Source organism: Ranitomeya imitator, chromosome 8, assembly GCF_032444005.1.
Source record: "Ranitomeya imitator isolate aRanImi1 chromosome 8, aRanImi1.pri, whole genome shotgun sequence".
Classification (NCBI taxonomy): Eukaryota; Metazoa; Chordata; class Amphibia; order Anura; family Dendrobatidae; genus Ranitomeya; species Ranitomeya imitator.
This window is the reverse complement of record NC_091289.1, coordinates 57,737,221-57,764,113: the sequence shown is the minus strand read 5'-3', so window position 1 is coordinate 57,764,113 and position 26,893 is coordinate 57,737,221. Positions and strand designations below refer to the sequence as shown.

General features: G+C 42.1%; 1 protein-coding gene and 1 long non-coding RNA gene across 4 annotated transcripts in view; one reads left to right on the top strand and one right to left on the bottom strand.

Moving 5' to 3' along the window:
- Positions 1-10,810, top strand: part of TRIOBP (TRIO and F-actin binding protein) — a 59,708-nt gene extending 48,898 nt beyond the window's left edge. For all 3 annotated transcript variants that reach the window (XM_069736984.1, XM_069736985.1, XM_069736983.1), the window contains exons 12-14: positions 1,430-1,516; positions 5,683-5,846; positions 6,180-10,810. In XM_069736984.1, coding sequence (XP_069593085.1) covers positions 1,430-1,516; positions 5,683-5,844 — 249 coding nt within the window. In that variant the 3' untranslated portion in view covers positions 5,845-5,846; positions 6,180-10,810. The remainder of the gene's footprint in view (positions 1-1,429; positions 1,517-5,682; positions 5,847-6,179) is intronic.
- Positions 1-25,030, bottom strand: part of LOC138647737 (uncharacterized) — a 59,022-nt gene extending 33,992 nt beyond the window's left edge. Inside the window, exon 1 of the long non-coding RNA XR_011315027.1 lies at positions 24,778-25,030. This is a non-coding gene — a long non-coding RNA (uncharacterized lncRNA). The remainder of the gene's footprint in view (positions 1-24,777) is intronic.
- Positions 25,031-26,893: the final 1,863 nt, after the last annotated feature.

Sequence of the window (26,893 nt, the reverse complement as noted above, 5' to 3'; positions counted from 1 at the left end):
CACAATCCGCAGGCTCTGTGCAGACAGTCTCTTAGAAGCCGCCTAAACAATGAGAATGTCAGTGCTTTTCACCAAACTTTGATGCAATTAAAAAAAAAAAAAAAAAAAGTGACTTGAGATGGAATATGTATACAGCAGAACCCTATTGACATTGCTGTGTATTATGTTCATGTACTGGATCGCCTTTTCTACGGACTCTGGGCATAATCAGATTGTAAAAAGTGCCGTGTGCACATAACCTTACACATCGAAACATCGGCTTTTGCTTTGATTTTAGAAAGGAAGAATGTCGTGTACCTATTAGGCCGGGATCACACACAGCGAGATACGGCCGAGTCTCGCAGGTTAAAACCAAGCTCTGGCACCGGCACTCCAGAGCGGAGCGTGCGGCCGCACAGCAATACATGGAGCCGCACGCGCCGCTCCGGAGTGCCGATGCCAGAGCTTGTATTTAACCAGCAAGACTCGGCCGTATCTCGCTGTAGTGTGACGCCGGCCTTACTGATGCAGTGGAACCTGCAGGGCACACTGCCTTCTCGGGTTTGTCAGAGGTTCTCTGGGGGAAAAACACGTGATTAAGGCTGCAGATATCACCTCTGTGAAATGAGCTGTAAATCCAAACTTTCCACATCAAAATGTGTGGGAGTGGATTGTGTCCCTGCAGGATTTCTAGTAGTCCGTAGCGGATCAGTCACGTACCCCTAAATAATACCATCCTCCTCTACTCCCACCACCAGCAGTCAGCGCCCGCTCCCTCTTCCTCATCACTTTAGCTGCCTGTGTCCACTCGATCCCATATCTGCTGAGATCCATCTACAGCCGACGTCATTCTTGTCAATGTGTCCGTGCTGCTGCTCCTCCTGCTCTTGTTTGTCCTGCTCTGTGTCCTTAATACTCCAGGACTGGAAGATGATTGTCATTTTAATTGACCACAATATTCTCCCCCTAAATATGACAAATTTGTTTTGCAGATCAAAGGTATTTTAGGGTTTTATTTTCTAAATATATATGGTAAATAATAATAATAAAAAAAAGTTTCTCCTCTCAGGGGGTGCCTGTTAAAGCAAATTTAATGAAAACTTAATCAATCATGGTAAAATTGATCATGTTCCACCATGTTTCTATATAGCATACAACATGCAAAAATAGCTTCTGCTAAAACTTTAGTGTCCCACATGTAGACACAACTGTCCATGTATTCGACTTTTCATCTAGTATTGGACATTTGTCTGTGTGTACATACATACATACATACATACATACATACATACAGACCCAATTCATTGTTAACATCTGGCACATTGGTTTCCATTGTCTGGTATTTCTGGAATATTTTCTAGAATGGGCCATTTGAGCAATTCCCTTTTTTTTCTTTCGTTAAAGTGTTTTTTGTGTGCATGTTTCTGTAACCGAAGTGCTTCAATTTTAGGTTTTACTTCGAGTGAAAGAGAATGAGTTGCAATATTTAAGAAAAGAAATCTCCTGCCTCCGTGAGGATGTCCAGAACATGCAGAAAGTAAGACTTTTATGTAATTGTGTTATTGTTGTAAAATTGGTAATGGATATAGATACCAGAAAAAAATACTTGCCTTGAGTGATTTAAACAGGGAAATTGTCTATATATCTGCCTATTGCAACCCACCCAGACCACCATATTTACATCTAAACACTATAGAACAATGCAGGGCTACTGTACCTGTAATATATTAAAATGCTGCTTGTGGCTTTTATGCATATTTGTGCTCAGAGCTTGTATTATAGCCTTTTTTTCCCTCTATGTAGTCATGTTGTCATCAGGAATGACAAATTTGTCATAAGTCAGTGGTAAATCTGATCTGGGTCTGCTAACACCAAGCTGTTCTTCTATGCCATGAAGACCCCCAGTGCCAGTTCCCATAGAGCCATGGGCATTGCCACTGCTTCCATTTACTACATACCGCTTACTAAGCACTATGAAGTTTGGAAAAATAAAGGTGGAGGTGGTGATAAAGTGGCCTGCTCCTGACAGACTGCAGAAGTATTTCTGCATTGTCAATGTCACGGGTTTACCGCGACAAAGAGGAGCCAGAAGATCGCAGCGTCTGATTTCTCCTACTCCTGTACTGATTAGAAGCACTTCACCTTCATATTAAATGGTGTAAGTTTCTTTTAGCAGTGCAGGGGTTAATCTGCTCAGTTGAGAGCTCCAGGAGCTTTTAAGGCTCAGCTGTGCACTGTTAGCCATTCCCATCTCCTATATAATCTGGGTCCTGGCTAGCACTCATTGTCAGAGCTAGCTTATGCTGCATGGCTGGAAGTTGTTGGTGGTTGTTATTGGAGAAGGCGTTTGGTGGATTTATCTGTGACTGTTGCTAGGTTTTGTGTGTGATTTCCTTTCTTCTCCTACTTTGGTTTAACCCCATCCTCCACTCCCTTGTGTTTACCTCTGTTTGTATGAGTATGTTTGTATGATTGGTATTTTCCTTTAATCCTGTTCATATCACCTTGTTAATCTGGTTGGAGTATTGCGGTACACTACTACTTCCCTCTTTCCTGCATGGGGAAAAGGTACAGACTAAGGGCGGATTAAAGAGCTAGGGCAAGATACGTGGCCCCGGCGTCTTCACCATCAGAAAATCCGAAGAACAGGGCGAGCTAGGGCGCCCCTAGCGTTGGGGACAGGGAAGGAGCCCCTGGTCCCAGGACACCCAACAACATTCGTGACAGTCAAAATGTCACTCGGGACCTAAACCACTAGCTGACATAAGACATTTGGATGTTAAAGAGAATGTATCACATGTATTTTTTTTCTGCTAGTTAGAACCAGATTTCTTATTAAATGCGCTGGAAGACACGTGGGTATACGCCCCACCACTAGGAGGCTCATCGCCAGGTAGAAATAAACTGTTGGCTGTGCCTGGTGGGCTTTAATCTTTTGTCAGACAAAAGGCAACTAAGGTTAACCTAGTGTCTGTAGATGAAGACTTGATCTGTATCCGGTCTTCTGTGTGTTGTAGATGTAAAGTAAACTGAACGTAGCAATAACTATATATCAAAAATAATGGAAAAGTATTTATAATGTATACATAAGAATAAATAATATATGATATATAGTGGCTAAATGGACTAATGGAAGACCATTCAAGATTAAAGAAAAGCCAAAAAGAAACCAACCCGAACTAATGGTCAAAAAAAAGTACAAATGCAATTTTTGTTAAAATAAAATACCTTTATTAGACAACAGTGGTAAATAGTAGCACTAAAGTAAAGATATGCTCGTACTTGGAATACATAACCTCAGTAGTTAAATATTCCATATAAAAATATTAAAATTACAGCAGATCCCAAGGTAACAAAGTTAAATAAAAACCATATGTGTTATCAAAAAAAGAAAAATAATGGAAAATAATATATATATATTGCGGTATATGGTGCAATAAGCAAAACTGCACATAAAAAGGTGAAAAAAAATGTGTAAAAAATGCAAAGGTTCAATAAAATCCAAGAGGAATAATATTGGTAATATACCTTTAAGGCCTGCTGGTCCAAGTACAGAGCACACCCCGATGCGCGTTTCAGTTCAAAATCCTTCTTCGGTGGTGTTGTCCACGCGATAGTGAGAAGCCACCCAAGGAGTGACCTTGTGGGCTTCCGAAGATACCGAATGGATGAGCATAATTCTCCTGTATGTCATCCTCACCCTCGCCTCCATGGGTTTTGATTGTTATTCCTCCTGGGGATCTCCTTTTATCTTTATTCCCTCTAGCCCACCCTTCTTTGCAGTTTCAGTTTTTTTAGATGTTTTTTTTGGTTTGTTTGTTTTTAAATTTAAGCACTTTCTTGCTTCTTCTTCTCTGAGGCCATTTTTTGGGTGTTTCGACATATTTTTGTGTCACTCCATGGGATCTTCAGTGGTCACCAGAGTCCCACTGGCCCCCCCAACCCACTTAATGACTAACACACCAGGGGTGCCACACTGCTTGATAGCTTAACTAGTTGAGACCCCGGCTTTACTTGTAGCTAGTCTGCAATCATTTCATTCTCACGGCGGTGTGTAACCTCCCTCCACCCCCTCCATTGCTCGGGGATGGTCAGAGTGCAGCTTTATAATCTTGAACACTTTTGCGCTAGTTACTGGGGCACATGTTTATTTTCTCGGGTTATCTTTCAGGCTGTATCTACATTCCTGTAGGCTCCTTTTCTGGTTCTTTTCACCTGTCCCAGAACTCCACTTTTCCACAAGCAGCATCCAGACAGATGACCCAGCTGCCAGCGCCATTCTGGCTCAATCACCAGGCCTCAACCTTTTGTCGCAGGTCTGAGACCCATGGAGGGGACAGAGTTATGTCCGCTCTGTCTTCTCCTCCTTTTTCACTGCTTTCCCACTTTGGCTAGCGGATAAAGGTGGAATACGTTGCAGTGATTTTTATGGCACTGGACTGGCATGGCTGGGCATTGCTCTCCGACCTTATTTAGTTGGTCACAGATGCTCCATGGCCTCTTCCTTCTCATTATGACCTTCTTTCACAATGTCCATGGTTTACTTCAGCTGCGTTTTAACAGTGTGGCCAAGGTTTTGAGATCCAAGGGTCTGCCTGACTTTGTTGTCTAGAATGAGCTGAGGGCTTGTAAGCTACAGTCTGCCAAGGTTTACCTCTGCACCTCGCTAATGTGAACAGAGGGCCTTCCATCACATGGTTTTCTTCACTTCTAGAATACCTTCCTTTTCTTCAGTTTTTTTTTTTTTTTTGCCTCTCTGCAGGGTTCTTTACATGGAGGATGACTTTTCTGGTGGCCTCCATGCTTGGCTCCGTGCCCTTTCCAGCAGGGCTGCCTTCCTTGTTCTCAATCAGGACAAGGTGGTCTTTCACCCATAACGTTTTTATAAACTTTCTTTTCTTCCATATAAATGAGAGCATCATACTCTCATCCTTTTGGAGTCTCATTCCCAGGAGTCTTCTCTGCGCCTTAAGGTCCAAATGACCCTGAACAGATCCAATTTTTCAATTACTGAAGCCTTCATGTGTTCAATTGTCTCTTCCTGATCCCTGATAGGTCACACAAGGGCCTGTCGGCCTCCAAGACAACCATGTCCAAATGGATTGGTCATAGTTGTAGGCTAACCCAAATCTCAGGCCTTATATCTTGTAGATTATCCATCCAGGCTGGTGGGGCCTTCTGGGCAGTCAGGCATCAGGCCTCTTTGTCTCGGGTCTGCTAGGCTGTCACCTGGGCCACTGTCCACACCTTTGTCAAATTCTACAAGATGCCAACGTGGGGTGTAGGATGCTAAAGGCCGCTGTCTGCTGTGCAGCCTGCATTGTCTCTGTTGTCTTTTTCCTTCCCTTCTGGGAGTGTTCAAATACATGCGACGATGCTTGTCTCCCGATATTAACAAGAACAGTGGAGTTTTGTACTTGCAGTAAAATCTCTGGGAAGCGAGCACAGTTGATCAGAAGCAGAGGAAGGACCCCAATATGTTAATAAGGAGGTGTAACGGTGCACCACACTTTGGCCACACCGTTTTAATGCTAAGGTTGTTATCATTGTGGCTGCTCTGTTACACAAATGGTTAGTATCTCTGTATGTAAAGCATAGCTGTCACACTCTGGATATTGCCGTACTTTCTAATTTTCTGTTTTGGGCAAAATTTATCATAGAAGTAGTATGTGTCCCCAAAAATCTATTTTTCTTCCCTTCTAGGATAAGAGATACGCATCAGAAAAATACAAAGATATTTATGTAGAACTTAATAACATCAAATCTCGGTCAGAACGCGAGATTGACCAGCTGAAAGAACACTTGCGACTTGCCATGGCCGCTCTGCGAGAAGAGGCTGCAATGCGCAACAGCGTCGGAGAGTAACGGTGAGAGATCTGCACGTCTACTGTCATGTAATCTGATAAATGGACAATGCACCCACCCCGTGCCTAGGCGTCCACATCATGTATGCCACTGTAGATTCTCCAAGGACGCTTATTTTATTTTTGCATCTGTTGTCTCAATGGAGACCTGTGGATACATTCGGTGTTGGCTATCTTAGCTAACCTACTGCACATGTAGACATGGCCTACTCCGTGATGTTCTTGTCTGTGTGCCGTGCCACTGCGTCCTCCTCCTCCTCCTATACCCTGATATACATACAGCATATATTACTTTTATTTTAACTATACCAATAACTTTTTGTATTCTTTCTGCAGGTTAATGCACTGACTTTTAATCACGGAGATGGATATCGCTCACGCCGACAAGTGACATCACCGAGTCTCCACCTTTCGCCACAAAACTGCTCCGTTTTATATGTGAATCACAGAATTTTATACAACTTGTTATTAATATTGTTAATATGTTATTAGAAATGGGGATTCCTTCCAACCTTCTAGACAGTGGTACAAGGTCATATAGCTCAAATTGAGGTGTCCACAGGTCTGGAGCATTGTAACATATCCTACCTATTACTGTTACGTATGGGAAGCGACTGTATGTAGAGTCCACCTAGGTGGATAAGCGAGCAGGGAGCGTGCGGGGAGGGGGGCATGACCGGTTATACAGTAAGTGCACTAAATGTGAACACTGCTAGGAAGCGAGCAGGTCCGTACCCAGCAGACAACGGTTTTACATCACAGGGACTAAGAGAATAATTATGTGTATATGCCCTTGTTTTAATTATATAGGAAATATCTTTGTACAGATGTGCATTGTAAGGTTGGGGGCAATGTATGAATGCTGGGTGCAGTAGTGCCCCCAGTGTGTGTGGATTTATACTCGTTCGTTTTAGTGAACACTGTATGATGATTTTGAAAGGCGAAATTGAGTGCTAGATACGTGGAGCAACGTGAAGATTTGACACATGATTGAGTACTGTGGACGCCCACAACTATAGAAAAGCACATATGCAGTTAGCATTAAATAATCCACTCTTCTTCAAACAGTTTTTTGCTCTGTATCTTATTTTTTGTAAGATTATTCACGTGTGGTTCAGTTTAGTTAAAGTGGTTGACAATATTTTGGGGACTTTTTTTTTTTTTTTTTGCATAAATGCATGTATTTAGGGCTAAAAAAAAACAATTTTTGCAATTGGATTTCATTAAAATGTTGCATAGTTTTTTGCTTTTAGAGGCCCTTTGTTCAATTTTTTGATGTGGTCTATGGTCATAAATCATATGAGAGGAGATAAGGAAAAAAAAAAAGACAGATAAAAGCTGCAACCTCCTGTCCAACCTCATGGTGACTCACTGACGGATTCTCCATCAATTCATTCTGCAGCCAGCAATACACAGCACAAGAGAGGCGCTCATTGCAAACATATCCTGTGTAAAAAGTAATTTTGTTTTACACCACGCATTTCAGTTGCAAAAAAAAAAAAATTCCAAAAAGGTGGACAACCACTTAATGCTGGCCAACGTGTAATGTGATCTCATCGGTTCACCTCAGCCACTCCCGATACTTTGTGCCTTTTATTGTCCCTAGTAAATGAATATGGATAGCACTGCAATATATTAAATGTCTGTACCTTGTATAATGGCCTCATCCTGCATGATCTGCGACTTATGGCTTCACTAGGCCTAGATATGAAGCACGTGTATATAGTGCGGAAGAGATGGCATCAGCTCGCTCCTTGGCGGCTGTCAGACCTCGGCTTTCATTCTCCAGCCTCTCTCATAGACCACTTTGTATCGTAACCAGTTCAATAGGCTAGCCAGCTTTCTCAATAACTGATGGAACAAAAAAAAACACAATTTACCTCCTCTTTTCCCACAAGATGTAGAGATGATGCCCTAGTGGCCCCTATATCTTTGGTAACTGGTGGGCAGTCTGTGCCAGCCACTTGTAATCAATGATAGCGGACATGACGCCATTGTACGTGACTGATGTGGCCAGTGATCGGCTTCACTTGCCATGTGCCAGCCACAAGTAAACTAAGGCCAGGGGCACCTCTGCAGCGTCAGCACTCTAATGCTGGGGACTATAGGTTTTTTTTTTTTGTGCTGGATAAACCTCTTAATGTCAGGCATTGAGAATGTGCCCGTACTACACACATCGTAATATTGCAATACCCCCTTTTCACAATGGAATACCTTAACTGACCAATGCACGAGTGTAGTCGGATAACACTTTATCCTAGCGCACGGGCGTAGTCGGATAACACTTTATCCTAGTGCACGAGTGTAGTCGGATAACACTTTATCCTAGCACACGAGTGTGGTCGGATAACACTTTATCCTAGCGCACGGGCGTAGTCGGATAACACTTTATCCTAGCGCACAAGTGTAGTCGGATAACACTTTATCCTAGCACACGAGTGTGGTCGGATAACACTTTATCCTAGCGCACGAGTGTAGTCGGATAACACTTTATCGTAGTGCACGAGCGTAGTCGGATAACACTTTATCTAGCGCACGAGTGTAGTCGGATAACACTTTATCCTAGCACACGAGTGTGGTCGGATAACACTTTATCCTAGCGCACGATGTAGTCGGATAACACTTTATCCTAGTGCACGAGTGTAGTCGGATAACACTTTATCCTAGCACACGAGTGTGGTCGGATAACACTTTATCCTAGCGCACGATGTAGTCGGATAACACTTTATGCTAGTGCACGAGTGTAGTCGGATAACACTTTATCCTAGTGCACAAGTGTAGTCGGATAACACTTTATCCTAGCGCACGAGTGTAGTCGGATAACACTTTATCGTAGTGCACGAGCGTAGTCGGATAACACTTTATCGTAGTGCACGAGTGTAGTTGGATAACACTTTATCCTAGCACACGAGTGTAGTTGGATAACACTTTATCCTAGCGCATGAGCGTAGTCGGATAACACTTTATCCTAGCGCATGAGTGTAGTCGGATAACACTTTATCCTAGCACACGAGTGTAGTCTGATAACACTTTATCCTAGCGCACGAGTGTGGTCGGATAACACTTTATCCTAGCACACGAGTGTAGTCTGATAACACTTTATCCTAGCGCACGAGTAGTCGGATAACACTTTATCCTAGCGCACAAGTGTAGTTGGATAACACTTTCTCCTAGCACGCTCGCTCATCACTAGTTATGAAGCCTCAGCATCCAACATGGAATGCTGGGAGTTGTAGTTTCACAACAGCTGGAGTCCTGAATCTATCTGATTATTTTGAATATTCTTTTACAACACTGGACCACATAATGGACTTTTAAAAAGGACTGTCCAGGATGTAACAACTGCTGATATATCCACAGAATGGGCCATCAATATGAGATTGGTGGGGTCCGAAACCTAGCACTGCCATCGATCAGCTGACATCTGCTCAGGCAGTGCTTGGATAGAAGCAATGTACGGGGTGGAACGCAGCAGCCAGTGCCGAGTACAGTGCTTTATGTCCCACTCACTCCATCTGATTGCGGGAAGTGTCGGACCGCTAACAATGTCGTATTGATGACCTGTCCAAAAGGTAGTGTAACAACGGTTAAGCCTCGGAAAACCCCTTTAACCTATACAGCGAATATTCGAGAGACTGGCAGAGCCGTCAGCGATATTCCTATTCAAGCGCTCCTTCATCATTTTTAAATGGTTATAAGCACCGCCATATATAATAAACGGTTTTAGTGTTTTTGTGTGGGATTTTATTTTGTAACCTTTTTTAAAACTTTTGCATTTTTTTTTTAAACGCTTAAAGAGAGGCCTATGGAAAAAAATAATGCCATAAAAACATCCTATCCATAGCATGTGTGATGTTCTGGAAACCAAGCCACAAAACCGATGTGTGCGTAAACTTTTCAATAATTTGCTTTAGACTAGAAACTACCATTTGAGTAACTTAATGTAATTTGGTTTAAAGATTTTTTTTTATTTTATTTAAAACTCCCAATAATACCGCACAGAACCCTCATAACTCTAAATGCAGCTGTTTACAGTTAATTCCATTGATCTGGTGTCCAATACTCAACTCCTGTTTAAATCGCAGAAATATAAAACTAATGCTGTATTATAAATGACGGTAATGCCGAATATTGATGGATGAAAGGCGTGTTGCTGTGTACTTTACTGAACGTCAGAGACAATTATTCTGTCATTATTTAAAACCCTTGTTAGGATTTTGATTTTAGACTTGCGGCTTTTTTTATACTTTTGCTTCTGGAGGATGACCCTACTAGATTAGCATGTTTATTACAGAGAAGGATGTGCTTTAATTTTTCTATTTTACAGATTGTCCTAATGATAAACTGCATTTACTGGACAGACGCGCAGCAAAATCCAAACACGGGAACCCAGAACTACTATACTTGGTCTCTTACAACTTTCTTGTTCCACACAAAGGTGTTACCTTTTAGGTTTTAAACTTTTTTTTTTTTACTTTTTTGTTAGATTAGCAGGATTGAGATGGTGCTTGTAAATAAAGTGGCTGAATTTCTGGGCTTCCTTACTAGATCTGAAGTGACAGGCGAGAAGGTGCGAGACTAGTGAAGCTACTTCTTGGCCATCTGTTGTACATCATGATTTTTTTTTATTGTTTTACAAACTTTGTAATGGAAGTTTTTTTTTGTTTTTTTTTTATGTGGTCTCTTGTGAAACTGCAAGGAAACTAATTGTCTTCCTCGTTCTTGTCTTCACCTTCCAAGATTGCACTGGATTAGGAATAAGATGTCTTAATTGCTTTTCTCTTGGAAGACTGACTACACTGATGTTGTGCCTTTTTAATAAAGGGGATGGTATTTGTTTTTGTGGCTTGTGATATCCCCAGATTGATAGCCATGAAAAATCCCCAACTTAGCTCTATACCACTCCCTACATCCCCATATGTCTAATGGTTGTCACTCCGTTTTAATAAAGGATTTATCTATTGTAATTGTTTAGTGTTTGTGTGTTTTTGTGTTAAATTTTTTTTTTACATGATCTTTAGGATTAAAGCTTCTTTCAGGCAATTGAGAACTACAGTGCCCACAATGCCATAGTGAAGCTCGACGCATATTAGTCACATGATTAATAAAGATCTTAAATGGTAGGTGACCTTCTTAACTGTATAATCCTTTCCTGAATGAGTCCAAGCTAAGGGCAGATGCTTGCAGAAAAACTGCCGTCACTAATGCAACATGTATTTAATGCATTTTTTTTCTAAGTCTTTAAAATCATGTGATTGTAGCATATACTACAGCTCTGGCAAAAATTAAGAGACCACTGCAAAATGTTCAGTTTGTCTGATTTTTCTCTTTATAGGTATACTTTTGAGTAAAATGTAAATTGTTCTTTTATTCTATAAACTACGGACATGTCTCCGAAGTTCCAAGCAATAAACTTTGTATTTATTTTCTGAAAATGAGAAATAGTCAAAATAACAAAAAAATGCATTGCTTGCAGGCTGCAAATAATGCAAAAGAAACAACAAGTTCATAATCATTTAGAAACAACAATACTAATGTTTTTAAATCTGGAAGAGTTCAGAAATCAATATTTTGTGGAATAACCATGATTTTTAATCCCAGCTTTCATGCGTCTTGGCATGCTTTCCACCAGTCTTTCACACTGCTTTTGGGGACCTTATGCCACTCCTGGTACAAAAATGTAAGCAGTTATTCTTGGTTTCATGGCTTGTGACTATCCATCTTCCTCTTGATTACATTCCAGAGGTTTTCAATGGGGTTCAGGTCTGGAGATTGGGCTGCCCATAACAGAGTTTTGATGTGGTATTCCTATTTGCTTAATTTAAAAAATGTGTTTGTGTATGATTTTTTTTTTCCAAATGAAGATGCTATGTATAAAGTTCATCTTTCCTGACCCAATTCCCTCCAAAAAAGTTTCCTCCATGTTTCATGTATACCAACTTATACTCCAGTTCATTTATTTTGGTTTTAATTGCAGATTGACATTGCATAGTTTCTGTGTAAGTGCAGAACTGCGCCTGTGCTTTTAGCCTGAAGTATTCTTCTAAAGCTTTTCAGGACATATAATTTACTAATTTAATGTTCCCATAGGCCTCCAAAATACCAGGAGGAGGTCAAAAGTGTGTTTTTTTTGGCCCCTGTCTCACTGGTATGCATTTATGATATGAGGTATACTTGTGTAGATACATCACAGAAAAAAATAGGTGGCCTAAAGTAAGGTGGCGGGATCCCTCTAGCCTTCATTCCAGCTCAGTGTTACATTGAGATGGTTGTGAAACCAGTGGTAAGGCCATTTTTCCAAAGTGTCCCAGGAGCCGTTTTTCAATACTGCAATGCCAGGGCGCATGGTGCCCGGGCTTCTGTATTCAGCCAGGATGGCCTAAATGTGCTGCCATGCCCTGGAGCATCTCCGGACTCGTCTCCCATTGAGTACATCTGGGACATCATTGGTTAGCCAATGCAAAGAGAGCTGCCAGTGCTGGATCTTGCTGATTTCTGTGCCTAAGTTCATTCAGTGTGACAGCATTCCTGATACCATTACTGATCCAACTGATAACAGCCAAGGCGAATACGTGCAGGGATTTATTTGCATGGTGCTCATACTCGATACTGAAAAAAAAAATCATTTAGATGTTTAAAAAAATTTTTCCATTCTTTCATCACTTACACATAATTAACATGTCTATCCATAAAGTGATTTCCATATTTCCACGACTTTTCATTCGTGTTGCCATTTCGGTGTTGAGGAATGTATATGGCATTTCTGCAGTACTTTTACTTAAAGCGATGATGGGAAGAGATTATGTACCAAACTAAGATGCTCTTACAGAGCTTGTCCACTACTAGGAACGAATTCTCATAACTCTCGCTTGGCCTCGATAAAATAAAAAAACCTGCCGTAGCAGTGCCGTTACCGCAGTGTCGGCAGGCGCTCTCCCAGGGCTCTTGTGCAGTTGCTATGACGTGAACCCAGCATCCAATCAGCGCTGGCGTCACTGGCTCCGCCTTTGGACAAATCGAGCATAAAGAGGAAGTCAGGGATCAGCTGCAGCCTGGACTTCCTCTTCATGTTCAATTTGTCCAAAGGCGGAGCCAGTGACGCCAGCGCTGATTGGGCATCAGCTTCACGTGTCATAACAACCAGACTGGATCCTCGGGGAAAGCGACTATCAACACCACGGGAATGGCACGAGAGCGGAGTGTAGGCTTTTTTATTCTATCGGGGCCAAGCAAGGGGTATGACAAGTAGTGGACAACTTCTTTAAATTGCTTAAAGCACATTTAACTATTTTCATCCCGAGCATATTTTCTGTACCTGTGCTGTCTGTTAATCGGACAGCTCACTGACCAATGTAATTCAATTGGGATGTTCAGATGACAACTTTTTCACAAAACCATGTGTTTGTGCGATTAAAAAAAAATTGTAGCATGTACGTCTCTTTTGAGAGCAAGCTTGTGCATACCAATAGCAGCCAACTACTGCCACCGTACAGGACACCACTATGTGCATGAACACACAGAGCCAATTACTAATGACAATTTGTGGACCTGACGAGTTTGAGTTTAGGCTGTAAAAACCTGGCCTTGTTTTTGCTGATTGTATTTTTTGCAGACATACAGTACATTTTTCATTTTTTTTTTTTTTAGTCAATAGTAAAATAAGAAATATAGTACAAACACAGTGGGGGTTTGGCAACCTTTTTTTCAGACTTTTGGTGTGTTTTCTGTGTTCTTGTTGTGTTTTTTTCCCTCAAATGCAACATGTTCTACTGTGGTATTTTTTTTTTTTTAAAGATTTTCCCATAGGAAAAAAAATGTAGAACAAAAACAATGTGTATAAAAAAAAAAGCTAAGAAAAACCTTTGTAGAAAACCCATATAAATTATGGTTTGTTTTTACAGGCCAAAGAAAATACCAGATAAACTTGTTTTAGCGTGACTCCATGAGAAGTAACTTCACAATCAGGAAATTCATTGCAGAAATTAGTGATAGTGAAAAATCAATTTCAAACCTCAAGATTGAGTTTTTCTAAAGCTAAATTTCTGCAAGTTCCATTTAGATGAAAAGGGCAGTCACAGAAATCTCCTCAACAAATCTTTCACATGAGAATATATCCCAAGTAAATTAAAGGTGTTTTCTGGGTGTGTGTGACTGCAGATTTCTATTCTCAGCCTGGAAATCCCATGTAATGGATAATGACTGCAGGTTAATCTATGTATACACTACATTTGGTTCTGGCATCGGGCCAATAAAGTTTATGTATACAGAAGTTTGTGGTTTTGAAAAAAGTGTATGCCACATTTTTTGCCATGATTTTTTAAAACCATTTTTTTTATTTTATCGGGGCCAAGTGTGGGGTATGACAAGGCGTTGTCCAAGTAGTGGACAATTTCTTTAAATGTTCCTAACATGAATACAAATATAGTAATCCTTAATTTGTCAGACAGCACGCTATTATATTAAAGAGAACCTGTCAATTCATAAAACGCTAATAACCTGTAGATATGATGTTAATCTGCAGGTTAATAGCGTTCTAAAGCCGTGCAGTCTCGCAGGAGCACCTGGCTTAGTCATAGAGGTTCGGCTTCAGTCACCGCTCGGTACATAGTGAGCAGTGCAGTGACCACACCCTGGCACTAACAGCTGGCTCAAAAGTGCATTAGTGAAGACAGTTTCCAATTAGTGCCAGAGCATGGTTACAGCTGTCGCTCACTATGTACTGAGTGGTGACTGAAGCCACACCTCTAATGCTGTAGATAAGCCCCCGATGTATCCTGAAAGATGAGAAAAAGAGGTTAGATTATACTCACCCAGGGGCGGTCCGGGTCCGATGGGCGTAGTGGTCCGGTCCGTGGCCTCCCATCTTCTTACGATGATGTCCTCTTCTTGCATTCACGCTCCGGCGCAGGAGTACTTTGCCTGCCCTGTTGAGGGGAGAGCAAAGTACTGCAGTGAACAGGCGTCGGGAAAGGTCATAGATGCCCGGCGCCTACGCACTGCAGTACTTTGCTCTGCCCTCAACAGGGCAAACAAAGGATGCCTGCGCAGAAGCCGAGGTGTGAATGCAAGAAGAGGACGTAATCGCAAGAAGATGGGAGGTCCCGGACCGGACCGTGACACCCATCGGACCCGGACCGCAGCGGGACCGCCCCTTGGTGAGTATAATCTAACCTCTTTTTCTCATCTTTCAAGATACATCGGGGGCTTATCTACAGCATTACAGAATGCCAAAGATAAGCCCCTGATGCTGGTGGGCTTAGCTCATCTTCGATTTTGGCGTCGACAGGTTCCCTTTAAATGAATAGCGTTATACACGGCTGGATAGGGATGGAGTTTAACCCCTTAATCCCATATGACGTACTATCCCGTCGAGGTGACCTGGGATTTAATTCCCAGTGACAGGATTGTACGTCATAAGCGATCGGCTGCGCTCACAGGGGGAGCGCGGTCGGGTGTCAGCTGACTATCGCAGCTGAGATCCGGTACTATGTGCCAGGAGCGGTCACGGACCGCTCCTGGCACATTAACCCCCGACACACTGTAATCAAAGATGATCGCAGTGTTTCGGCAGTATAGGGAAGCATCGCGCAGGGAGGGGGCTCCCAGCATGCTTCCCTGAGACCTTCGGAGCAACGGGATGTGATCGCGTTGCTCCGAGGGTCTCCTACCTCCTCCTCCCTGCAGGCCCGGATTCAATATGGCTGTTGGGCTGCATCCGAGTTCTGCAGGGAGGTGGCTTGCAAGCACCTGCTCAGAGCAAGCGCTTGCAAGTGTCCCTGCACTGCCTGTCAGCTGATCTGACACAATGCTCTGGAAAGTGTCAGATAAGCGATCTGACCCTATAATATGATGCCCCTTCCCTGGGGCAATGTTATAAAGTAAGAAAAAAATATTCACACATGTAAAAAAAAAAAAAAAATCCTAAATAAAGAAATGTATTTATGGGAACAATATATATATATTTTTTTCTTTATCTATAAATAAAACAATAAAAGTACACATATTTAGTATCGCCGCGTCTGTAACGACCCGACCTATGAAACTGTCCCACTAGTTAACCCCTTCAGTGATCACTGTAAAAAAAAAAAGGGCAAAAAACGCTTTATTACCGCCGAACAAAAAGTGGAATAACACGCGATCAAAAAGACGGATATAAATAACCATGGTACCGCTGAAAACGTCATCTTGTCCCGCAAAAAACGAGCCGCCATACAGCGTCATCAGCGAAAAAATTAAAAAGTTATAGTCCTGAGAATAAAGCGATGCAAAAATATTTTTTTCTATAAATCATTCTGCCTCACGAAAATCGGAATAAAAAGCGATCAAAAATGTCACGTGCCCAAAATGGTACCAATAAAAATGTCAACTCGTCCTGCAAAAAACAAGACCTCACATGACTCTGTGGACCAAAATATTGAATAATTATAGCTCTCAAAATGTGGAGACGCAAAAACTATTTTTTGCAATAAAAAGCGTCTTTTAGTGTGTGACAGCTGCCAATCATAAAAATCCGCTAAAAAACCTGCTATAAAAGTAAATCAAACCCTCCTTCATATCCTCCTTAGTTAGAGAAAAATAATAAAATAAAAAAAAAATGTATTTCCATTTTCCCGTTGGGGTTAGGGTTGGGGCTTGGATTACATTTACAGTTGGGAATAGGGTTAGGGGTGTGTTGGGGTTAGGGGCAAGTTTGGGTTAGGGGTGTGGTTGGGATTAGGGGTGTGTTTGGATTAGGGTTTCAGTTAGAATTGGGGGTTTCCACTGTTTAGGCACATCAGGGGCTCTCCAAACACGACATGGCGTCCGATCTCAATTCCAGCCAATTCTGCGTTGAAAAAGTAAAACAGTGCTCCTTCCCTTCTGAGCTCTCCCGTGCGCCCAAACAGGGGTTTACCCCAACATATGGGGTATCAGCGTACTCAGGACAAATTGGACAACTTTTGTCGTCCAATTTCTCTTGTTACCCTTGGTAAAATAAAAATTTGGGAAGCTAAAAAAAAACATTTTCATGGGAAAAAAAATTATTTTTTATTTTCACGCCTCTGTAGTGAAACACTTGGGGGTTCAAAGTTCTCACAACACATCTAGATAAGTTCCTTGGGGGGTTTAGTTTCCAATATGGGGTCACTTGTGGGGGGTTTCTACTGTTTAGGTACATAGGGCTCTGCAAATGCAATGTGACGCCTGCAGACCATTCCATCTAAGTCTGCATTCCAAATGGTGCTCCTTCCCTTCCGAGCTCTGCCATGCGCCCAAACGGTGGTTCCCCCACATATGGGGTATCAGCGTACTCAGGACAAAATGGACAACAACTTTTGGGGCTGATGCAGAAACTTGTCAGCTATAGTGGACAGCCGACAGCTGCTGGATTGTCACCTGTATGGGGAGGCTATTCTCAAATATCTCGGGTCAGTTAAGAGGTATTGGCTGTCATTAAGGGGTTAATCCATTTATTAATGACCTTGCAGATGGGAATGAGAAGAAAGTATCAGTTTTTTCTGATGACACAAAACTTTGTATTATAATAAAAACTGAGGTTGATTGTTTAATATCACAGAACAATCTAGATAACATGTCTGCTTTATCGAACATACAGCAGATGAAGTCTAATGTTCAGAAATATAAAGTTTGACGACAGCTTGACGACTAATCGTATTTCTGCATATATATTACATGGAAATATAATAGGAATGACAGAATAGTAGACGGACTTATATTCTGGATACAAGTAGGCTAAGCAGCAGTACTCAATGTCAGACATGAGCTGCAAAAGCAAACAAGTTTTTAGGGTGCATAAAAAAAAGAAAAAAAAATATCCTGTCATCCAAACGCGTCCTTTATTGCCCCTCTATAAATCTTTTGTAAGACCACATCTAGATTATGGGATCCTGTTTTGGGCTTCATATTTTATATTGTTAGCGTCAGTTCAAAGATGAGCCCCTAATTTATTACAGTGTGGAATGACTTTCCTTTACTGAGAATTTGGACTTGTTTAGTTTAGAAAAAAAGATGCCTCATAGGACACCTCATATATATCTGGAGATTGGGCTGCCATGACAGGGTTTTGATGTGGTGGTCGCTATAATCGACCACCACATCAAAACCCTGTCATGGGCAGCCCAATCTCCAGACCTGAACCCCATTGAAAACCTCTGGAACGTAATGAAGAGGATGATGGATAGTCACAAGCCATCAAACAAAGAAGAACTGCTTACATTTTTGCTCCAGGAGCAGTGTGAAAGACTGGTGGAAAGCATGCCAAGACGTATGAAAGCTGTGACTACAAATCATGGTTATTCCACAAAATATTGATTTCTGAACTCTTCCTAAGTTAAAACATTAGTATTGTTGTTTCTAAATGTTTATGAACTTGTTTTCTTTGCATTATTTGAGGTCTGAAAGCACTGTTTATTTTTTTATTTTTGACCATTTCTCCTTTTCAGAAAAAAAACCCCAAAATTTATTGCTTGGAACTTCGGAGACATGTTGTCAGAGACATGTTTTTCTTTTATAGCATAAAAGAAAAATTTACATTTTACTCAAAAATATTCCCATAAAGAGAAAAATCAGACAAACTGAACATTTTGCAGTGGTCTCCTAATTTTTGCCAGAGCTGTATAAATATATGTGTGGTCAATACATAGGACCAGCATATCACATTCCTTTTAAGGACTGTACAAAGGACCAGGGCATATCCATTACGTGTGAAGGAAAGAAGGTTCCGACAGCTAAATAGGAAAGGGTTCTTTACAGTTAGAGCAGTCAGACTGTGAAATGACCGACCACAAGAGATGGTAACGGCAGACACTATAACAGTATTTAAAAATAAGCTGGATCATTTTCTTGTAGACCATTTAATAAAGGGAGCATTTTATGTCCCATCCATCAATGGAAAGTCATTGTAACTTATATGCCTTCTAGTGTCACATTTTTGCAGAATATACAGTGTGTGTGTATATATATACAGTTAGGTCCATATATATTTGGACAGAGACAACATTTTTCTAATTTTGGTTATAGAAATTACCACAATGAATTTTAAACAAAACAATTCAGATGCAGTTGAAGTTCAGACTTTCAGCTTTCATTTGAGGGTATCCACATTAAAATTGGATAAAGGGTTTAGGAGTTTCAGCTCCTTAACATGTGCCACCCTGTTTTTAAAAGGGACCAAAAGTAATTGGACAGATTCAATAATTTTAAATAAAATGTTCATTTTTAGTACTTGGTTGAAAGCCCTTTGTTGGCAATGACTGCCTGAAGTCTTGAACTCATGGACATCACCAGACGCCGTGTTTCCTCCTTTTTGATGCTCTGCCAGGCCTTCACTGCGGTGGTTTTCAGTTGCTGTTTGTTTTTGGGCCTTTCTGTCTGAAGTTTAGTCTTTAACAAGTGAAATGCATGCTCAATTGGGTTGAGATCAGGTGACTGACTTGGCCATTCAAGAATATTCCACTTCTTTGCTTTAATAAACTCCTGGGTTGCTTTGGCTTTATGTTTTGGGTCATTGTCCATCTGTAGTATGAAATGAGGACCAATCAGTTTGGCTGCATTTGGCTGGATCTGAGCACACAGTATGGCTCTGAATACCTCAGAATTCATTCGGCTGCTTCTGTCCTGTGTCACATCATCAATAAACACTAGTGACCCAGTGCCACTGGCAGCCATGCATGCCCAAGCCATCACACTGCCTCCGCCGTGGTTTACAGATGATGTGGTATGCTTTGGATCATGAGCTGTACCACGCCTTCACCATACTTTTCTCTTTCCATCATTCTGGCAGAGGTTGATCTTGGTTTCATCTGTCCAAAGAAAGTTCTTCCAGAACTGTGCTGGCTTTTTTATATGTTTTTTAGCATAGTCCAGTCTAGCCTTTTTATTCTTGATGCTTATGAGTGGCTGCACCGTGCAGTGAACCCTCTGTATTTATTTTCATGCCGTCTTCTCTTTATGGTAGATTTGGATATTGATACGCCGACCTCCTGGAGAGTGTTGTTCACTTTGTTGGCTGTTGTGAAGGGGTTTCTCTTCACCATGGAGATTATTCTGCCATCATCCACCACTGTTGTCTTCCATGGGCGCCCAGGTCTTTTTGCATTGATGAGTTCACCAGTGCTTTCTTTCTCAGGATGTACCAAATTGTAGATTTTGCCACTCCTAATATTGTAGCAGTTTCTCGGATGGGTTTTTTCTGTTTTCGCAGCTTAAGGATGGCTTGTTTCACCTGCATGGAGAGCTCCTTTGACCGCATGTTTACTTCACAGCAAAACCTTCCAAATGCAAGCACCACACCTCAAATCAACTCCAGGCCTTTTATCTGCTTAATTGAGAATGACATAACAAAGGGATTGCCCACACCTTTCCATGAAATAGCTTTGGAGTCAATTGTCCAATTACTTTTGGTCCCTTTAAAAACAGGGTGGCACATGTTAAGGAGCTGAAACTCCTAAACTCTTCATCCAATTTTAATGTGGATACCCTCAAATGAAAGCTGAAAGTCTGAACTTCAACTGCATCTGAATTGTTTTGTTTAAAATTCATTGTGGTAATTTCTATAACCAAAATTAGAAAAATGTTCTCTCTGTCCAAATATATATGGACCTAACTGTATATATACACTATATATACACACTTAGATAAGTTATGTTTACCAAGTGCTCCATAGCAGATATACATGTAATGCTGATCCAGTGTAATGCATGATCAGCTGCAGGAACTGGACTGACTTAGTTGGGCTCCTGTTAAATCTTCAGAGATCATTGAGAACACCGATACCCAGAGACATAGCTAGGGGTTCAGCTCAGGAAGGGGGGGCACAAAACATATGAATGGGCCCCAAACCAAGTATCCATGATTACAACTACGGTGGTGCAGCCTAATAGTGGGTATAGGGGAACATCAGCCGATGACTATCCTGTTACTAAAAATAAATCGCTATACAAAGACCAACACTGATATTACCGCCATATGGTGACCATATAGTGGTAGATACCAGCTGATATTGTTGATTACAGTACATATATATATATATATATATATAGTATAGAGACTTACAGCTGACTTTCTTTTTGATGGAGTTGTTGACTTTTCCCGTCTTTTCCATCTGGCCCGGACCGACATGACAAATTCTCCAGCCAGGACTCGTCTGCAGAGATAGATGGGCACCGGCCACATCTATCCCCAACCTTGATGCCTTCAGTGTGAATGTACAATTTTCATAGTCATGAAAATACAGAAAAATCTTTAAATGAGGTGTGTCCAAACTTTTGGTCTGTGCTGTAGGTTTGATTCCTACACAACACATATCCAGCATTGTCATTGTACTCTCCAGCATGTAGTTCCGGTGATTAACTTTTCTCCAACAAATTAGATCAGGGGTCTCAAACTCGGTTGGGTAAGTGGGCCACACACAGAAAAAAATTGAACATAAAGGCCCGGGTTCTTTGCGGTAGGGGATAACGTTTTCATTTACATCATTATTTTTCTACATGACTTTTTGATAATCATTTTTTGGCATGTTTTTTTATGCTTTATAATGGTGTTTAACATATAGGTTAAGGTACAGGTCTTTTTTATTTCAGTTTTTACATAAAACAGTATTTTTAGTGGCCAAATATTTTTCCATAATATATTTTTAATAAAAAAACGTTTTGTTTCTTTTTTGTCCTTCCATTCGGCCTCAAAGAGTAAAATTGTTTTACAAGTAGCCCCTTATAGTAATTCTGGCCCCATCTTGTAATAATGTTCCCAATCCTGTAATAAGGTCCCCTCAACCTGTAATAATGTCCCTCATCCTGTAATATTGTTCCTCATCCTGTAATATGTGCTGAGTTCAGAATGTTAAACCAGCACGATCAACAATATTCACGTCATTGTTTACAGGACTCTTCACACCGACTGAGGAAGAACGATTGGCACAGAACAATCGCTGTTAGGTCAATCTGGCCCCAGCATCATGTTATCAGCAGCACATTTGCAATGTGCTGCTGAGAACATTGATTTTTGTTCCACCATAAACAATACAATCACTCTATGACTGAGCAGCATGTTGCTCGTTCGTTGGATGAATGTCAACATGTTTACACATATGAACTCTCGTCTGCGCTGCTGCAATTTATAAATGCGGATGCTACACACCAGTATGTTACGCACACACACACACACACACACATATAGGTATACAAAGAACAAATACATGCATACACAAAGCACTTACAGTGGGGGAAATAAGTATTTGAGCCCTTGCTGATTTTGTAAGTGTGCCCACTGACAAAGACATGAACAGAGAAAATCAAAGGTATGATCTAAAAGCAAGCAGCTGCCCAGAGCATACAAAGTATTATATTTTATTAGTATACTTTAAAATCATCAATAATAAATCACAAAAAATTTTTGACAAAAATTAATAGTGCCAAGATGCCTCTTGTGTCAGGGAAAACATGCCAGACAAAAAAAACACATTTATAAACAGTTATGTATAGTGTAATCCTATTAGGACAATCCCATTCCTGTTTGAATAGTCTTTGCAATTTGTGCCCAGTGGCTGATTGCCTAATACAAAGTAAAAAAATAAACCACAAAATAGGGAAGGAATTGTTTACCTATTTCTATAGGAATTCAAACCGTATCTGCTGCGGGTTCTAGCACTGTCTCCCTCCACCCCAACGCACGTTTCGTGTTCACTTCTTCAGGGGGGGGGGGGGGGGGGGGGGGTGTGGACATCAATGACAGATGAAATTTTTTTCTGGCAGTTGTGGATGAGGTTATTTTCTCTGATGGTAAAGCTGCCCACTCTTGGCAAAAACCTTTTGCAGATTTCAACTACTTTGCTTCTCGTTTGTTCCAGAATTTCTTTGGATCATGATGTCTAGCTGTTACTTTCTTTGGTCTATTTCACTTTGTCAGGCAGGTCCTATTTAAGTGATTTCTTGATTTAAATCAGGTGTGACAGTAATCATCAGGTCTGCGTGTGGCAAGGGAATATTAACTCAGCTTTCCAAAGATGTGATATCCTCAGTTAATTTATGTTTTAAAGGGGGACAATCACTTTTTCACGCATTTCTTATTCCCTTAATAATAAAGATCTTCATTTAAAATGGCATTTTGTGTTTACTTGTGTTATCTTTGTCTAATATTTAAATTTGTTTGGTGATCTGAAACATCCTAAAACATTTACAGTAAGTGTAACACACAAGAAAAAGAATAGGAAATCGGGAAGGGGCAAACACTGTCACACAACTGTACATACATACTGAGGCATGCATGCACATAAATAGTTTTATGTATGCACATACAGAGAAATGCGTGCACATACAGATACATGCATATATGCAACACATACTTAAAGAGGCATGATGTCACCAAGGGTCCTAAAGTCCCAAAGAGTACAAGACCTGCGTTGCCATCACGGTCACATGACTGATCTTACGGAAGGTCCTTAAGCTGTCTCAGTGTTATGTTGTGATGGTCTTCAGTAAGGAAAAGGGTCCTCAAACTACATATGGAGCTGGGACCCAAACTATCCCTGGCCCGATGGTACTCTTGAAGGTAGAGAGGCCTGGGTCTCCGACCTTACTATGCGCCTGTAAAAAACTAAATCTGTCCCCTCCCTCACCCCATGAGGCATGAAACAGAAATGAAAGGTAACCCAGACACAAAGACAAAACGGATAACAGAAAACCTCTATCATACAAATGCACTGACCAATAATAGGGAGGATAGGGGCAGGGAGGAATAAATGAAATGAGAAAAGGGTACCAGGAGATAAACACAAACGCACAACAGCAAACTACAGAGCACCACAACTTCAACCTTCAACTACTTATCTTTACCACACAACAAAGGAAGGAGAATCTCCAATGGTAACAACAAACTCCTATTCAGCACAGTGTCTAAGAGCAAGGAAGCAGAGCTTTCACTGGCAAGGCAGAGAGGATCTGCCCATGTTTTGTAGGAAGAGTTAACAACCAGATCAGAAGCAGCTGAAATGGAGCTGCATGTTTCTGACCAGCATAGAAAGGGTCATTAACCCCTTTCTGACCTTGGACGTACTATCCCGTCGAGGTGACCTGGGCCTATCTGACCCTCGACGGGAGAGTACGTCATAGCGATCGGCCGCGCTCACGGGAGCGCGGCCGATCGCGGCCCGGGTGTCAGCTGCCTATCGCAGCTGACATCTGGCGCTATGTGCCAGGAGTGGTCACGGACCATGGTACCGCTGAAAACGTCATCTTGTCCCGCAAAAGACGATCCGCCACACAGCATCATCAGCAAAAAAATAAAAAAGTTATGAGGGGGCGTGTCCAGCTGCTGGAGAAGAAGGACGCATGGTGGAGATCTCCTCCAGCAAAGAGGAGATATAGGTCTTTCCCCAGACCTTAACCAAGAACGGACCACCAGTTATTACCTGGCAATACACCTGGATCAAGGGGGACCCCTGGCCGGCGATCTCCCGCGGCGAGGAGCCGGCACACCGGACCCTCAGGCACAGAGTGGCCCTGCAGCACAGCCGCACCAGAAACAGGCCGGCACAGCAAGGACTCCTCAGGTACCGCAGACGGCAAAGGGAAGTCCAGCAGATGGCACATAGTAAGGTGCGAGGCGGCAGTGAGAAGACTGCGGACCCCCCGCCGAGCTAAAGGGGTGGTGAGAGAGAGGCCCTCCCGCCCTTGGACCTCCCGCGGCACCCGAGAGGAGAGCATCGCAGGCGCGCTCAGCTGCAGCTCCTGCAGGGAAGACCCTGAAGAGTGCGCAGACCACACCTCACTTAGGAGAAAGGCGACCAAGGTAGGACTGGTACAGGTGGGACAGGAGACCCCCCGGGACGCCCGCCATTGTGTTCCCTGTGCTGGTCGTTTTCCCGCCAGTGGGAGGGTGGACGCCATCTTGGGGACAGATCCCCTTACAGAGAAACACCATCATAGTGCGGGCATACCTAAGACTCTCGGCACGCCAGCATACTGTCCTGCTCACCAGCCTTGCTGCAGAAGCGGTGCAGTCACCCTGCCATTGCTCTATACGGGGCTGTCATTGTGCCTTTCTTACATTAATATTGGAAACACAGACTACCAGCATATTACCCAGTAAGCCTGCATTCTACAAATCTAGACCTCTGGTGACACCTAGTGTTGGGATCGATTATAGCATCCAGAGGTTCCCCCTTCCTGGCTCAGAACATTGTACATGCCCCACTAACCCTAAGATCGTAATTAAATGCACCTCGGAGGGGGCTTGCTGATGGGGGGCTGAGCCTAATGTGGTGATCGCTGCACCCCCATGTTCCCCTGAACACTATCATGGGCAATTAATAGCAGCAGTCATACATGGGTAAAACTAAAAGGATTTCTGGACAACCCACAAGCTTACACAAGGAGCCTTCTCTAGAGGACATGGAACGGTTCTTAAACCAGCCACTCCAAACAAGGAATACCAGATCAACAATGTCGCAAACCCCGCATAACAATGGTTCCTCCTCCAAAGAGCCTCAGTCTATGTTACTATCGAGGGGTTCAAGAGAGGCCTGGATGTCTTCCTGGAGCAGAACAATATTGTATCATACAATTAGGTTCTGTAGAAGGACGTAGATCTGGGGATTTATTATGATGGAATATAGGCTGAACTGGATGGACAAATGTCTTTTTTCGGCCTTACTAACTATGTTACTATGTTACTATGTTAGTCTTCACATATCTCTCCTAAAAAATCAACAGACAATAGTAATGGAGACAAAGACCTACCTGAGGACATGAATATAGCTGAGCTGAGTAAATATATTAAAGCTCTCCCAACCAAAACAGATCTAGAAAGCTTTGCGTGCAGACTTGAGAACTCGTATAAAAAGGAGATACATAATCTGCAGATGGAATTCACATCGCGTATAGAGGACGTGGAAAAGACTCAAGAAGATATCTCACAAGAACTCCAGGCTCACAGAGAAATCTTAATGGATCATACCATGAAACTGGAGGAAATGTCATCTGGCCTTGAAGAAATGGAAAACCGCAACAGGCGTAACAATATCCGTATACGTGGCCTCCCAGAATCCGTCAGTCCTCAGGATTTAGACCGCACAGTCCAGAGAATATTCCTGGACATTCTCGGCGATCACGAAGACAACACCATTGAGTTCGACAGGATTCATAGATCTCTTGGTCCTAAACCCACGTCTGAGTCACGCCCTAGAGATGTCATCTGCAGGGTGCACTACTTTAGAATTAAGGAGGCCATCATGATAGCTTCTAGGAAAAAGGGATCTCTCCAGTTTGAAGGCCAACCAATACTACTCCTGTCAGATCTATCCAGACGCACCCTATTCCTGCGCAAAGCCTTGAAACCCTTGCTGGCGGCTCTCAAGGAAAGAGATATCCCCTATAGGTGGGGGTTCCCATTCCAACTAACAGCATCCAAAGGCGGCAAAAGCGCATACTTTCGCCGGATCGGGGACCTGGCTAACTTCCTAGGCACATTTGAACTTCCACTAATAGATCTTCCAGACTGGCCTCTAACTCCAACACTCCCAAATGCTCCTCCAAGGTGGCTCAAGGTCCCCCGTTCCAAGAATCGACACACCAATGAAGGCTCCTCTGATCCTCCATGAAGTTCTTTTCTTTTGTTCCCATTTTTTTTCTCTAGTTTTAATTAGCCTCTACTCATTGCTGCAATGTATTTAGACACTCTGCTGCAGTTGAGTGGTCCCATGGATACTTATTGTTAATTGATTGAATCTCCTGATGGGGCGGATGGTTTCACTGTGGGTTCGCCTTGGAGGTTTAGTCTTAATCCCTGGACATTTGAGCGCGTGGTGTCTTGCTTGTCATCAGTGTTTTCGTTTCCCCCCCCCCCCCTTTTTTTTTTTTCTTTTTCTCTCTCTCTCTTAGGGTATGTTCACACGTTCAGGATTTCCATCCTTTTTTTTTCAGGACAGTTTTTTTTAAAAAACTGCAGCTCTTGGCAGAAAACGCAGGTCCTTTTTTTGGTCCTTTTTTTGTCCTTTTTTGATGCGTTTTTTGATGCGTTTTTTGATGCGTTTTTTTATCCTTTTTTTATGCAGT